The sequence below is a fragment of the Cygnus olor genome, chromosome Z (genome assembly GCF_009769625.2).
Source record: "Cygnus olor isolate bCygOlo1 chromosome Z, bCygOlo1.pri.v2, whole genome shotgun sequence".
In the NCBI taxonomy this organism is placed as follows: domain Eukaryota; kingdom Metazoa; phylum Chordata; class Aves; order Anseriformes; family Anatidae; genus Cygnus; species Cygnus olor.
The window spans coordinates 71,124,375-71,138,052 of record NC_049198.1 but is presented as its reverse complement, the minus strand read 5'-3'; the positions used below and the strand labels follow the sequence as shown (position 1 = coordinate 71,138,052).

The window sequence follows — 13,678 nt, the reverse complement described above, 5'->3', positions numbered from 1 at the left end:
ACAAACCCCACCTCACACCCTCAATACCCAAAATCTCAGTATTAAAGAGACCCCTTGAAATAACACCAGAAACAACAACAGCTGACTTTATACAGTTTTATTTCCAATATGGTTAAAAAACAGAACAAAACAAAAACCCACAACTTTACTTCGCACCATCAAGACCCAAAATCTTAGTATTAAGGAGACCCCTTGAAGTAACACCTGAAACAATGACAGATTACTTTATATATTTTCTATTTCCAATATGGTTAAAAAAAAAAAAAAAAGTTATTTCACACCATCAAGACCCAAAATCTCGCTGTTAAGGAGACCCCTTGAAATAACACCAGAAGCGACAGAGGACTTTATATAATTTTTATTTCCAATGTGGTTAAAAAACAACTTTATTTTATGAAAATTTACTGCCTTTAAAATAATAATCCCGTATTTAAAACCACAACAGGCCGCGTGACTGCCTTATTGACAAGCCAGGGCCCTGCGTTAAGTCCCCGCGCCCGGGCCAGGCCCGACGTAGGCGCGGGCCCTGCCCTGTTGCCTTGGTTACCAGGCGGGGGGCGGGCCCTCCCGCTGCGATGGAAGCCGATTGGCCAGCGTGACCCGTCCATCATGACGCCTTCCCGTGCCGCCCGCCAAGGGTGCGTGACGTCATGAGCGGGCAGCGCGTACCGTGAGTTAACGGGGGGGGGGGGGGGGGATGGGGGGGATGGGGATGGCGGTGGCCGGGAGGGAGCCGGGAGGGAGCCGGGAGGGGGCTGAGGGGGGCGGGGGGGGCCGGGGCCCTCCCGCAGGTGGCACCGAACCGGGCCTGGCCGTGCCGGGAGAGCCCATTCCTGCGGCGGGGTGGGGGGGAGATGTGAGCGGGAGAAACCATTTCGCGTAGGGCGGGGGGGGGGGGAGAGGGGTGAGGTGAGCGGGAGAGACCATTCCCGACGGCGGGGGGGTGGAGTGGGGCGAGAAGGCTGAGAAGGCGAGTCCATTCCTGCCTGAGGGGGGGTTGCCCCCCACCCCCCCGGTGTGGCCCTAAAGGTTATTCATAAAACGTGAATAAAAAAATCAAAAATGGAAAAAATAAATAAATAAATCAGCCACGACTCACGTTGTTTCCGCTTAAAAAAAATTTTGGAGCAGAACAATAAAAACAGCGCTAAACATTTTCAGCAAGGCGTCGTGTCAGGGATCTGCCTCCCCGCAGCTGAGGCGTTTGTGGAGTCCGTAACAAAGTAAAATCCGTAACAATAAAATCCGTCACAGAATAAAATACAAACTTTTACAGAGTAAACCGACCTCGCGTTGTGCTTGTTTTTTTTGTTTTTTTTTTTTTGTTTTTTTTCAGAGATCTGTGGGGTTAAACGTTCGGACCGCAGCCGGCCGAAGGTAGGGCTGGGAGCTGGAGGATGGCAGCGAACCCCTCGGGACAAGGTAGGTTTTACCTCAGGTGCTGGATGGGGAAGGCGGTGGGCAGGGAGCCAGCGAGGTCACCGAAACCACAAGTTCTGTTCGTGGAAAGATAAAAAAAAAAAAAAAAAAAAAAAAAAAGTGAAGGAAGAAGGGCAGGGTGCTGGGGCTGAAAGCAGCAATGTGAGAAGAAGGCATGCGTTAAGCGGTTGTAAAGCGACCCTGGCACCGCCAGGAGCTCTGAATTTCCGGTCATCCCTTCACATTCGTCCCATGGCTGCTTCCTGAGGACTGCTCTCAGGTAAAACACCGAGCACTGACCACCCTGCAGCTCACTGACGGCGAGGAACAGCTACAAGTCCCGGCTGTTCCACGTCACGATGGGAGCAGCAAGGCCCCGGCAGCAGTAGCTGTCAGGGGCAGACAGCAAGATAGCCTAGGAGGAAAAGCCAAACAAAATCATCATGATGATTCCCATGAAGCGATTCTTCACATGGTGACGCATCAGCATTGCATCAGTAAAATCGTTGAAGGCAGGGAAATGGTCAATCCATCTCACAGAGATGCTTAGAGGGGCTGGGGAGACCACATGCCTGGGACAGTAAATCGAAAGAGGGACTTAAATCGCCCTCTAGAGGTGCTTTCTGGAAACCTCAGCCAAACTCGGAAGCTTCTCTCTTGTATGGAAAAGCTGAGGAGAAAAAAGCCTCCAAGGTGTGGTTCTTTAGGTACTGGTTATGAGAAATGAGTCCAGAGTTCAGATTCCCGGTAACGTGAGACGCCTTCAAGCACTTTGGTATGTGAGTATCCTTATCCGGGAAAGCAGTCCTACAAAGCTGGGTGTGATAAATTCTGGAGCGCAGACACTTCGAAGGACTACCAGATCAATTCCCTTTTGTTTGTTTTGTTTTTTCAGTGCTTTCAAAATTTCAAAACAAGCACAGAAGGAGTGTGTTGGTCGAAAGACATATTTTACTTGCTACTTGACCAACAGAAGTTAGCTTTTGTACAATTTACTGGCTTCTGTAAAAGTGCAGAGAGAATACTATTGCAGATGGCAGATAGTCGTCTCTTTGCACATTTGAACTCTGAAAAACTTTTTGTACACAATAATAAATCTTGCTTTAGTTTGTAAACACCAAGTGAGCATCATTGCAAGGAGTAGAATGTTGTCACATAGACTTAAAAGCTGTTTTTTCTTAAATGTGTGAATTTATAGGGAAAGAGGAGAGGATTTTAGTGTCAAAGTGCCTTGGGTTTGCTTCCCCCCAAATTCCACAGGCTTGTAAATTGATATCGCAAAGTATAAAAGATTCCAATGGTCTGTCTTTTAGAGACTCACCAAATGAACTGTTCAATTATAAAATGAAAATTATTTTCACAAAGCAGGCAGGAAACACTATTGATTTACACCATCTAAATGGGCCTATAAAGAAAAATAGAAAGGCACAGGTAAATATGTTCAACAGTTCAAGGCCTCTGTGGCTTTCTCCTGGCCAGATGCAGCCCAATAGTGAAAACGAATGAGACAAACACTTTGTTTTCATCTTTCTGCATGGTACATATATTGCTGCAGTTCAAGCAATTCACTCTGTCGTTTCCTGCTTGGACAATTAGAAGAGGGGTTTTCTGAAATGCTCCTTGGAAGAGCTGTGAACTTGCTCAGATTTATCTATAATGGTGAATGAAACACTAGCGTTATGCACACATAGACTGCTCTCAGATTTTTTTGTACTGAATTGTTTCTTTCCCTCTAATCAGAACTGGGTATTATCTTAGATGGACTTGATTCAGCTTACTGATAATTGCAGCCTCAGACTGCAAAGGTTAAGATTTTTTGGACTGGACTTCCTTTAGCTCATCGGTCTCTGTTGTGAAAGCACTCCGTTATTAGAATCTCAAAGATGAGGAGCTGCAGCTGTTTTGTACAGCAAAACCAGATAGGATTTAATGAAAGTCATATTTCAGGGCTTTAGTATCACGTGAAACTGATTACACTGATTGCATGAAACTGGTTACAGTATTTAAAAGAAAAGGAAAGGCGTTCAGCATGGTGCATATTGTCCAGAACAGGAGTTCATAGACTGTAGTGGTGGACTTTGGTAGAAAAGAAACGATCAGCTTCTGATTTTACAGAAATTAATTTCAAGCACGTGGTAGTACGATGCTTCTGCAGTGTACCCTCACAGTACTTATGCAACATGCATTAATTATTTTGCTATTGTAATGCTTTTGTTTGTGCACAGCAAAGCCAAAGCTCACCTTGCATGCTACCAAATCAAAGACTTTGCTGCATGTGTGAGCTCCCCTAGAGGAAGCCCTCAGATCAGGGAAATGTCATTGTGCTCCAGAGGGAACTTTAGTTTAGGTCCCCACAGATGGAAGAAGTGCTTCAGACAGGGCTAAACTCTGGGGAAGAAGAGTTCTGGTATGATGGAAGAAACAAGCCCTTGAAATAAGTGTTGGAAGCTTCAAGTTGTAGCAGTTCTGCAGGGTCTCTTTCTATCCTGGTGGTTGTTTACTCTTTTGGCCTAGAGATATGCAAGCACGTTCAGGTAACACAGCCTGAGCAGGCAGGTTTGGCATTCTGTTCGTTGAGTCCCTGTTAAACAGGAAGATCATGGTGTTTTGCTGTGGGTTATGTCATCTACCAACTGTTCTGCTCTGCATCCGAGCCTTGCCCGAAGGCTGTTGCCTTCCCCGGAGAACTTCGCAGCCATAGGGCAATCAGTGACTTACATTCAATGATACATGCAGATGTTGTGTGGGGGACAGAGAAAATGTTAATATTTACCTCAATAACTCAAGTTAACTGACAAAATTATTAATACATCTTCTGTTTCACAGAGCATATAAAACAATGCTTGATGTCAGAAACACAGATGTCAAAAATAACAGGTTTAAATGTCTCTGGTACCTTAGAGATGCAGATCCAGGTCCTCAATTTGACATCCAACACTGCTACCAATCTGTTTAGATGCCTTGAACTTCTTGGTTATCTTGTGTTTGGACTCTTGGGCCTGCAAAGCTGCAGAGGATATTCATGCACTGCTCAAACTGGAAACAGCAGCGCAACTTTTACCAGTTAGGGGAAGCCTGAACTTAAAGGTTTAGTAAGAGTTGCTGTGTTTGAAAATCCATGCTTCTTTTCATAGGTGCAAGCCTGGTCTTTACTGAGGATGGCTTGTTTTTTTTTTTTTTTTTTTTTTAATTTGACATGTCCACATTATTAGTACTACAAAGCAGAACGGGGGAATAAAATCTACATATGGAAGGCTTCTTTCTTTACGGTTGAAGTAGGAAACTTACATAGCTTTTCAGGTCGGCCTTTATTGAAGGAGTCTTTAGGAGTCTGGGCAGGAAAGAATCTAAAGGGAAATCTCTAATATGTTGTCAGATTTGATGAATAATTTTGTAAGGATGCCATTTTTTCATCACGAAAATGGATTTCTCATGCCCTGCCCTCTCAATTATTAACTTTTTAATGAGCAGGTTTTATATTGCATTATAAATAAGTTAAAAATACCACCTGTAGGACTCTTGCATTATTAGCTGGGGAGCTCTGACATGTACGTGTTGGCTATATCCCTCCATTTCCTCAAGTAGGCGAGTAGGCTTTTTTCTACTCATCATTAACAAATTCTCTTAAATGACTTCTTCAGTACAGTAGGTTGCTGATGGGTGCTGTCTGAGTGTCAGAGCAACAACAACAACAACAAAAAAACTCTTCTCAGTAGAGGAGGAGAGGGTAGAAAAATTATCTGGACTTCTGAATCCCTCTGGAGTTTCTGGCCTATGATACTGTAGCAAGACTTGCACTAAAATGGAAGATCGTGATAATTTTGCTTGGTTTCTGATCATAGTCTAAAAAATAGCATTTAAAATTCTATTAAAATTTTATTCTTACATATGCCTTAAAGGTTTCTGAATCATGCCATCTGCTTCATGATAAAATGTAAGCATATTTAGTCTTTATTTTTAGCTGATAGTAATGTATATTAAAAAGTGATCTTTTTTTCTGCCTCAATCACCATATCGTTTGACTTTCAAGCTTAGATTTATGCATTTCGGGATAAACAAGTGCTGGCAGAAGGCTACTGAGTAATATGTCAAGTTTTAATCATTTCGCCTGATGTGTAGAAAGAGCATGCAGACATAATGACTTTAGCTCAGGCCCACTTTGTTGTACTCCAGTTGTCCTATTGTCTCCAGAGTTTATGAAAAGGAATAGGCTGGGCTAGCTGCAACTCAGAAGTGTTGAATCTTAGCTTGTTGGCAAGATCTCATAGCTGTTGCATCTCTTGGAGCGTGCATCCAGCTATGTTTCAATGTCTTGAACTCCTTACAGTTTCAGGGTGCTCAAAAAAAAAGACAGTGTATATTACCTACAACAGAGAGAAACATTGAAGACGTGAATCAATAGAGTTGCAAAACACAGAGTTTAAGTGGGAATAATGTAACACGTGAAGGAGAGATGGACAAATGTGAAAATAGCAACTAGTTACGTTTAATTTTAAAATCTGTTAACAAATGTAAAGGTGATTGTGGGCAATCTTGCATAAAAACACAGTAAAAAGTAATGGAATGACTCAGCTCCTTTCCAGAAAGCAAGGATCAAGAGACACTGAGTCATAGGGGAGCATATGTTAGGCATAGTGAAAGGAAAAGGTGAGGGTTTAATAGCAAGGCGATAAAGATGCAAATTATTATTTAGGGTAGAAGATTTCTGCTTGATAATTGTCTCCTTCACTGAGGCGTGCTGATAAAAGAAATATTGGATTACGCAGTAGAGCAGCAACAAAAGATCTCTCAAAAGGAATGAACTGTAAGTGCAGGTACTGCAAATACATTTTAATTCACTGTACATCAGTATGCTGATACTCCCCCTAAGAGTTACTCATCTGGCCTTGCTAACAGCATGTGGGCTACCATTTTTTTTACTCATGTTAATGCAGCGTAGCACCCAGGGTGGGGCCTGAGGGCACGACCCACAAGTTTCCAGTGGAAATTACTTTGGCTTTTTGTACAGAGCAAATAGAGAGAGAACTTGACCCCTACACCTACTTTTTATGATATTGTAGTGGCTTGGTATTTTAGAGACTAGCAGCGAATTAGATAAAGAAGTGTCTGCATTCTTGATATTAGGAGTGATGCTAGTGACCCAGGGGCCTGCAAAAGTTCTCTCTGTAGCTGTGGCCCACAGTCATTCTGCTGTACATGGCGTACTGGGCCACAGCAGGCACCTGTATATCTGGTTTATTTGGTAGCCACAACATAGTTACCACTGGGATACAGTGAGGTCCTTTACCATGTAAGAGTCCTGTGTAAGCACGGCTGTCTGGCCACATTTTTGTTTAAAGACAAGTTTGAAAATACATCAATGGCAGCCATTTTAGGCATTTTCTGAATTCCTTCGATCATTCTACTTCCGGACCCCTTCTCTACAATACAAGTCCCTTTCTGATATCAGAGAATGACATGCAGATAAACAAAGGCCACTTTTTGGTGTTGTCTACAGACAATATAATTTTTCTTCTCTGTTCTAGCGTTGTGGGCATTCTCCAAACTCAGGCTAAGGATAGTTTGTATATATAAGGGCATCAGTGTACTGAAACCTTTCTCCATGGATTGAATAACAGGCTGTTACTTAACGTACAAGCACATTTGCAAGCTTATTAGTGGTCTCATTCTTACCCGTTACTTATATAAAACCTGTACTATAGTTTAAGTTTACTGGCATGAAAAATTAGTCCCTGTGTGCATATTACACTGGTATCATTCAGTTGTACTTTCAGTGACTGCGTTCAAATCTAGAATCTGGTAAGTTTACCTTTTCTTTGAAAGGGAAGTTATTTGATCATGTACCATGGCCATAGCTCCAGAGGTGACTTGGGAAGGAGTAGTAGGATCTAACTTGCGATAGAAACCTGTGTTTTAAAATGTATTAATATGTATGATATCTTAAGGAAGCTATTTCATGTTATAAAATGAGACGAGGTAAATTAAACCTATTTATTAATAGCCTTTCAGATGAGAGTAAAGCTTTGAAGATTAGTGTATTCATCATAATGTCATTGTAGTGGGTTTACATGGCAAGGTTTTGGTAGCAGGGGGCCATAGGGGTGGCTTCTGTGAGAAGGATCTAGAAGCTGCCCCATGTTTGGTAAGGGCCCCACTGCTGACCAGAGCCGAGCCAATAAGTGATGTTGTTTTGCACCTCTGTGAGAGCATATTTAAGACAGGGAAAAAAAAAAACTGCTGCGCCACACAGCAGCTGGGAGAGTGAGAGGAGTGAGGAACAGCCTTGCAGGCGCCAAGGTCAGTGAAGAAGGAGGGGGAGAGGTGCTCCAGGCGCCGGAGCAGAAGTCCCCTGCGGCCTGTGGTGAGGACCATGGTGGAGCAGGCTGTCCCCTTGCAGCTCATGGAGTACCACGGTGGAGCAGGGTTCCACGCTGCAGCCCGTGGAGGAGACCAGGGTGGAGCAGGTGGACCTGCACTGACAGAGGCTGCGGCCTGTGGAGGACCCCTGCCGGAGCAGATTCCAGGCTGGACCTGCAGCCTGTGGAGAGGAGACCACGCAGGAGCAGGTGACCTGGCAGGAACTGCTGCCCGTGGGGGATCCAGGTTGGAGCAGTTTGCTCCTGAGGGATGGACCCCGTGGTACGGACCCATATCTGGAGCAGTTCTTGAAGAGCTGCTGCCTGTGGGCAGCCCACGCCGGATCAGTTCAGCAAGGACTGCATCCCATGGGAGGGACCCCACAGCACAGGGGACGAGAGTGACCGAGAAGGAGCAGTGGAGAAGAAGCGCTGTAGACTGACCATAACCCCCATTCTCCTGTTCCCCTGTGTCGCTCGGGGGGAGGAGGTGGAAGAGGGTGGATGGGGGGAAAGGTGCTTTTGGTTTCTTTCCTTTGTTTCTCACTTCTCTAGCTTGTTAGTAATAGGCAATAAATCCTACTATCTCCCTATGCTGAGTCTGTTTTGCCCGTCACAATAATTACTGCGCGATCTCCTCATCCTTATCTCAACTCTTGAGCCCTTTTCATCCTATTTTCTCCCTGTTCCTCTTTGAGGAGGGGGAGTGAGAGAGCAGTTGTGGTGGAGCTCGGCCGCCCACCCGAGTAAAACCACCACAGTCATATTGTGCTGGATTTTTAATTCCACAAGGTTAGAGTTGGACCATAAAAATGAAGTAAATCTTTCTAATGTTTTTCTGTCATTCTCACCAGGTTTCCAGAATAAAAACAGGGTTGCAATCCTGGCAGAACTAGACAAGGAGAAGAGAAAGTTACTTATGCAAAACCAGTCTTCCACAAATCACCCTGGAGCCAGGTATTTTATATATTTTTTTGGAGTTGTTCAGACATCACTGCTTAAATCAAAGGGGAAAAAAGAAATAGCAAGTGAGCTGTAAACTTGTATAAATACTTAACAGAAGTGTTTGTTCGCCATGCTCAATAACTAGTCAGAGAGACCTTGCATGCTAAGAACACATTAATATTTAAAAATTTTTACAGACCTTGAATTTTGGCTTGCTTAATTTCTGTTTGAGAGGGGGAGAAACAGGTACGCTTATTCAACTGTATTGAAGTCTACCTTAAAGAAGAATCAGGGAGTAGGTATGTAGAAAGCATTTAATTATTAAGCTAAAATGCTCTAAGGAATGCAGATGGCAGAGCATTAGTTTCAGGGTACTGTGTGCAAGGAGTGAATTATCCTTGAAACTCCCTGCATGCAAGCCAGAGCCAGTTTATATTACTGCAGATCTTTTTGTAAAAGACGCTGAATTGTAATTATAATTCGGCACCGTGAGGTGTAATGATCTTAATTTGAGTTAAGAAGCTGTCACTGGAATATCTCCCATTTAAGGAAAGAAAAAAAGAAAGGATTTTTGTCATTTTCAGTAACTAGAAAATCATACACTAGCTTACATGGAGAAATGGGGGTTGTTGTGCTTTAGGGCTGGCAAGAAGCACATGCAATGCCGTGTTCTAGACACAGCGTTACGTAGGGCATCTGTACAGTAGTTAGACACTCGGAGTACAGTCTGGGTGCTGCCTGCTGCTTTTCTGAAGGAGATTTTAGATCATCTTTAACTCCTTCATACTGTCAAAAAGTGTGCAGAATATGTGAAGCTGCCTCAGTTAGATCTCTTATGTAACTCCACGTGCAGGTACCACTCAGGCACAGCTACCGATTAGAGAGGAAGTAGAAATAGTCATACCAATATGTACAGCCGCTGAGTCCTGGCATTTCCAACAGCATTTCCACATGTAATTGCAAGTCCAGCAGAGTTTCAATGAGTGCTTGTTTGGTTTCTTTTTTCTTTAATTACATAAAGTATATGCTAGTGAGTGGAATTAGAAACTAGAATTTCAAGGGGGGACAAACTAGCAGTCAGACTCTCTGCTTTGCCATGTTGGGCTGATGCATGGATTTGAGCAACTGACGATTCTATGGCAGGGATCTTGTGCTGTGGGCTTTAAGCCACAGAGTCGTCAGAAATAAGACCGTGGAATTTCTGTAAATTTGGCAGAGAAACACTTGATGTACGTAAAGCACAGTAGTGGCACAGTCTGTATGAGGGTGAATGAGTTACTGGTCTCTAGCCCTAGTATATGGGAATCCTCTGTCTAAAACCGGAAAACGTTTCTTTAAAAGTGTCAGTTTGTGATGAGGTCTTAAGATTATCTACAAAAGTCATATTGAAAAGTTAGAGGATACAGAATTAAATACCTTCAAAATGACTGAAAATCTTACATTTTATATAAAGTTAGTACCTTTCTCCAGCAGATGCCTATCTTAGTATTTGTCACAAAATATGTTTAGAGGATTACTACTTAGCTTTCATTATGCATTTAAGTCTAGGTTTAGCTAAAGGTCTTTTCATAAGCCTGGCTGATTTTGGAAAACTGATTTAGTAAATCAGCTGTTGACATTGGAGCTGCTAGGAAAAATCAGCTGATGAGTTTCCTTGGATCCCTTGTACATCCTACTTTTGTCTCTACGAGTAAGCAGAGCCGAACTTCTAGCACCAGTCTCCAGAAGCAATTTGAGAGGTAGGTGTCAACTGCCTTGCAGTGCAGCTCTGATGGCAGTCCACACTGATTTCTATCTGGAGGATGACTGCTCATGTTAATTAGTGGGCGGGGAGGAGAGTCTCCTTTTAATTTCTTCGTTTTGTTTAGCAAGGCGAACAAGTCTTAAGATCCAAAAGAAAAGAAAACATACTTTGAAACTTTAATTTGAAACTTAATGTACACTGCACTGGGATACATAAGCAAAATCAATTGCAGGTATCATAAGTTATCATCGGGGGATCATTATTTCAGTTATGTTGATAGGAAGCTTTTTTTTACCACAAGCAGTAATCTGCTGCCCACCTGCTGAAGAACTGGTTTTATACTGAAGACTGCAGAGCTCTTGTTAGTGCTTCTGTTTATCACAGTTACTAGAACAGTCACTGAGTGACTGAGTAATGGTGAAAACACAAAGCTGTAGTTTTAAAAATTACTGACATCATCAAAGGTTGTACCCCACTGGTTCCACTGACTTCAGTGGGACTCCACCCATGGGCGAAATCCACAACAGAATTCAGAACTGTAAGCCTTCCAGGTTTAGCTTGGCATCAGTTGTTTTTGCTAGGTCAAATGATATAGCTGTCATCACTCCATTTTCCCTTTCTCCCTTATGTTAACAAATAACAGTTTCCCAAACAATAGTTAAAGATGTCCGGCCATAAGCCGAGTAAATCCTGAGCTGCAGAAGTCATGGAACCTATGTCTAGAACGGTAAGGACAATTTTATCTGAGGGTATGTATCATACCATCTTGTTCTTTTTTGCAGCATTGCACTTGCAAGATCACCACTAAACAAGGATTTCCGTGATCATGCTGAGCAACAGCACATCGCAGCACAGCAGAAGGCTGCACTGCAGGTAAGCTGATACAGTCAGCTTCAGTCCAGCTTGGCTGTGTTTTAGATGCTCATCCTTTCAGAGAGCAGTCCTGCTTTCTCTCACCTAGAGAGAATGAAAAAACACTTTTAGAGGTTAGGTTTCATACATTTGTCACGAGTGAAGTTTCACCTTCTGTTATGAAACAGGTTTAAATCTATCAGCTGTTTCTCTCTTGATATGGTTTGGGAATGTAACCTGTAGTATAATCATAGATGTTCTGTACATCTCTGTCGGGAGTCAGTTTCACCGGATTTACAAATGTCTCATGAATTGTAGGGAGAACTAGTCATACTAGTCACGCTTCTCACTGTCTTTCTTGCCTCCGAGTCTAGCTGTCTTCTCTATACCCCTCACCAGGTAACTGAAAAGAGCCTAAGATCTCCTCTCAGCCTTCTCTTCTGACTACATAAGCTCAGTTCCCTCATCTTCCCCTTGGATGTTGAGAGCTCCAGCGCTCAGCCAGCTCTTTGGCTCTCTGTTGCACTCCCTCCAGCTTGTGCCTCACACTGGAGAACCCAAAACTGAGCACAGTATCCCAAATACAGCCTTGTGAGCGATGATCAGAGGGAAATAATAGTGTGCAAGCATATATACATCATGTGAGCAGAAGGCTGGTGTTGCAGGATGTGTCTGCTCACACAGCATTTGTACGTGTAGCCTCAGCGTGTGTGACACTACTGATGCACACTTCTGGCATAGAGTCATATGCGGCATCTGTACCAAGACCTGTAAGTTGGTTATGGATGGGAGTGGAAGCGTGGGGTCTCGAAGGAGAATGTTCAGCAGTTCACTTACCAATGTCCTCACCTCTGTGGGATTTTCCAAAAAGGGCACAGCAGGGAATGTGCAAACTCATACCCCTGATGGGCCCTGTTCAGATGTGTCTGATCTAAAATACTGTGTTTGAGTTTGGGTATCAGGGCTGAAGAGCAGACTGGAAGAAAAACGTAGTTAATGCTGCAGAATCTATAAAGTCTTGAATCATATTAGTGCTGCAGGGAGTTATGCTTTAACAAATATTTTCCTTTTTTCCAGCATGCACACGCACATTCCTCAGGATACTTCATAACTCAAGACTCTGCATTTGGAAATCTTATTCTTCCTGTCTTACCTCGACTCGAGGCAGAATGACTGATGCTGTTTCTCAAAACTGCCAAGTCTGATTTTGTCCGTAGCGGGAACTGTCAGACCTTTTAATTCGTTTACTTTTGTATCTCAAATACTGCTTCGTTCTGGATTCTTGTGGTTGCCTTGTGGGAGTATGAGCTCAAATAATGAAACAGCAGTGTTGTTGAACAGAGATTTTTATCCCATATTTCTGTTCCTTTGTCAAGTCAAAGTCAGCCATAAGACTTCCTGGGTGTGTCAAGTGCGTGGCGCTTGCATATTTCTTCCCTGTTTCTGTGCTTCCTTTGAATAAATGTCCAAACCAGGGTCACCAAAAGATGGATACTTTATCAGCATTTGTGTTCTTTATTATTGTGTATATTTGACTTAATGAATTATAGAAAGTCACTTTTGTCCGTCGAAACAGACATGAATTTATCAAATGCATCAGTTGGTCACTCTTTTTTGCCATATGCAGGGACATTATCAAGTGTATTGTTTGCTGTTGTAGCATTCCCTGGTCTTCTCGAGCCCTTAGATATAGTGTGCCTGTCTCTTTATTTTGTGAACGATGAAAATGAATTGAAGTCACCAAGAAGGGGAAAAAGCAATTGCTTCAAACAGTCTTTCAACAGACAAAATAAAAGCCTCTTAATTTCTCTGGACATTTCAGAATAAACGCGTTGTATGCCAGGACAATTCAGTTCAAAAGACCATAATTTTAGTCATGTCCTTTTCAATACATGGTGTGTTTCATTTCTGTTTGTTTTCTTCCTTGCTCTTTTTTATCTGTGGTAACCAATTCTAGCTCCATGCTGTAAGAAAATCTTAATTTTGTAATTGTGGTTATGCTACCAGTATAAAATAACTTACAGGGAAAAGTAGTCCTTACATAGACATTCTTACATACCTACAACTTTATTACTAAAATTATACTCGTACCTTGATTGCTTTTCCTATGGAGGGAAGATTTGAAGAGAAATTAAGTGAAAACCAGAAATCAGAAAGCATCTGTTAAATTGATGCCCATCTGAAGCAGGTCAGTCCTGTGCAGAACCTTAGCTGTCCCATCTAGTTTCTGGAGTTGTAGAAATAATATCAGGAGCGTGGACAGCACATGAAGAGTGCAGGGAGCAGTTTGCAGATATCCTTAGTGACATTCAGGGTTTCTTGTTTTGTTGTTTCCGTCTGCAGGGGATTGCCTGAACACAGT

General features: G+C 42.8%; 1 protein-coding gene across 3 annotated transcripts; it reads left to right on the top strand.

Moving 5' to 3' along the window:
- The first annotated feature begins 569 nt into the window (after window positions 1–569).
- LOC121061477 (INTS3 and NABP interacting protein) lies at window positions 570–12,802 on the top strand. 3 transcript variants are annotated; one of them, XM_040540374.1, is made up of 5 exons: window positions 570–670; window positions 1,337–1,422; window positions 8,630–8,732; window positions 11,247–11,337; window positions 12,394–12,802. In XM_040540374.1, the coding sequence occupies exons 2-5, from the start codon at window positions 1,398–1,400 to the stop codon at window positions 12,487–12,489; spliced, it is 315 nt and encodes a 104-aa protein (XP_040396308.1). In that variant the 5' UTR covers window positions 570–670; window positions 1,337–1,397; the 3' UTR covers window positions 12,490–12,802. The 3 variants fall into 3 exon arrangements, with proteins under 3 accessions (XP_040396308.1, XP_040396309.1, XP_040396307.1); XM_040540375.1 differs by lacking the exon at window positions 570–670 and adding an exon at window positions 970–1,223; XM_040540373.1 differs by lacking the exons at window positions 570–670; window positions 1,337–1,422 and adding an exon at window positions 1,665–1,931.
- Window positions 12,803–13,678: the final 876 nt, after the last annotated feature.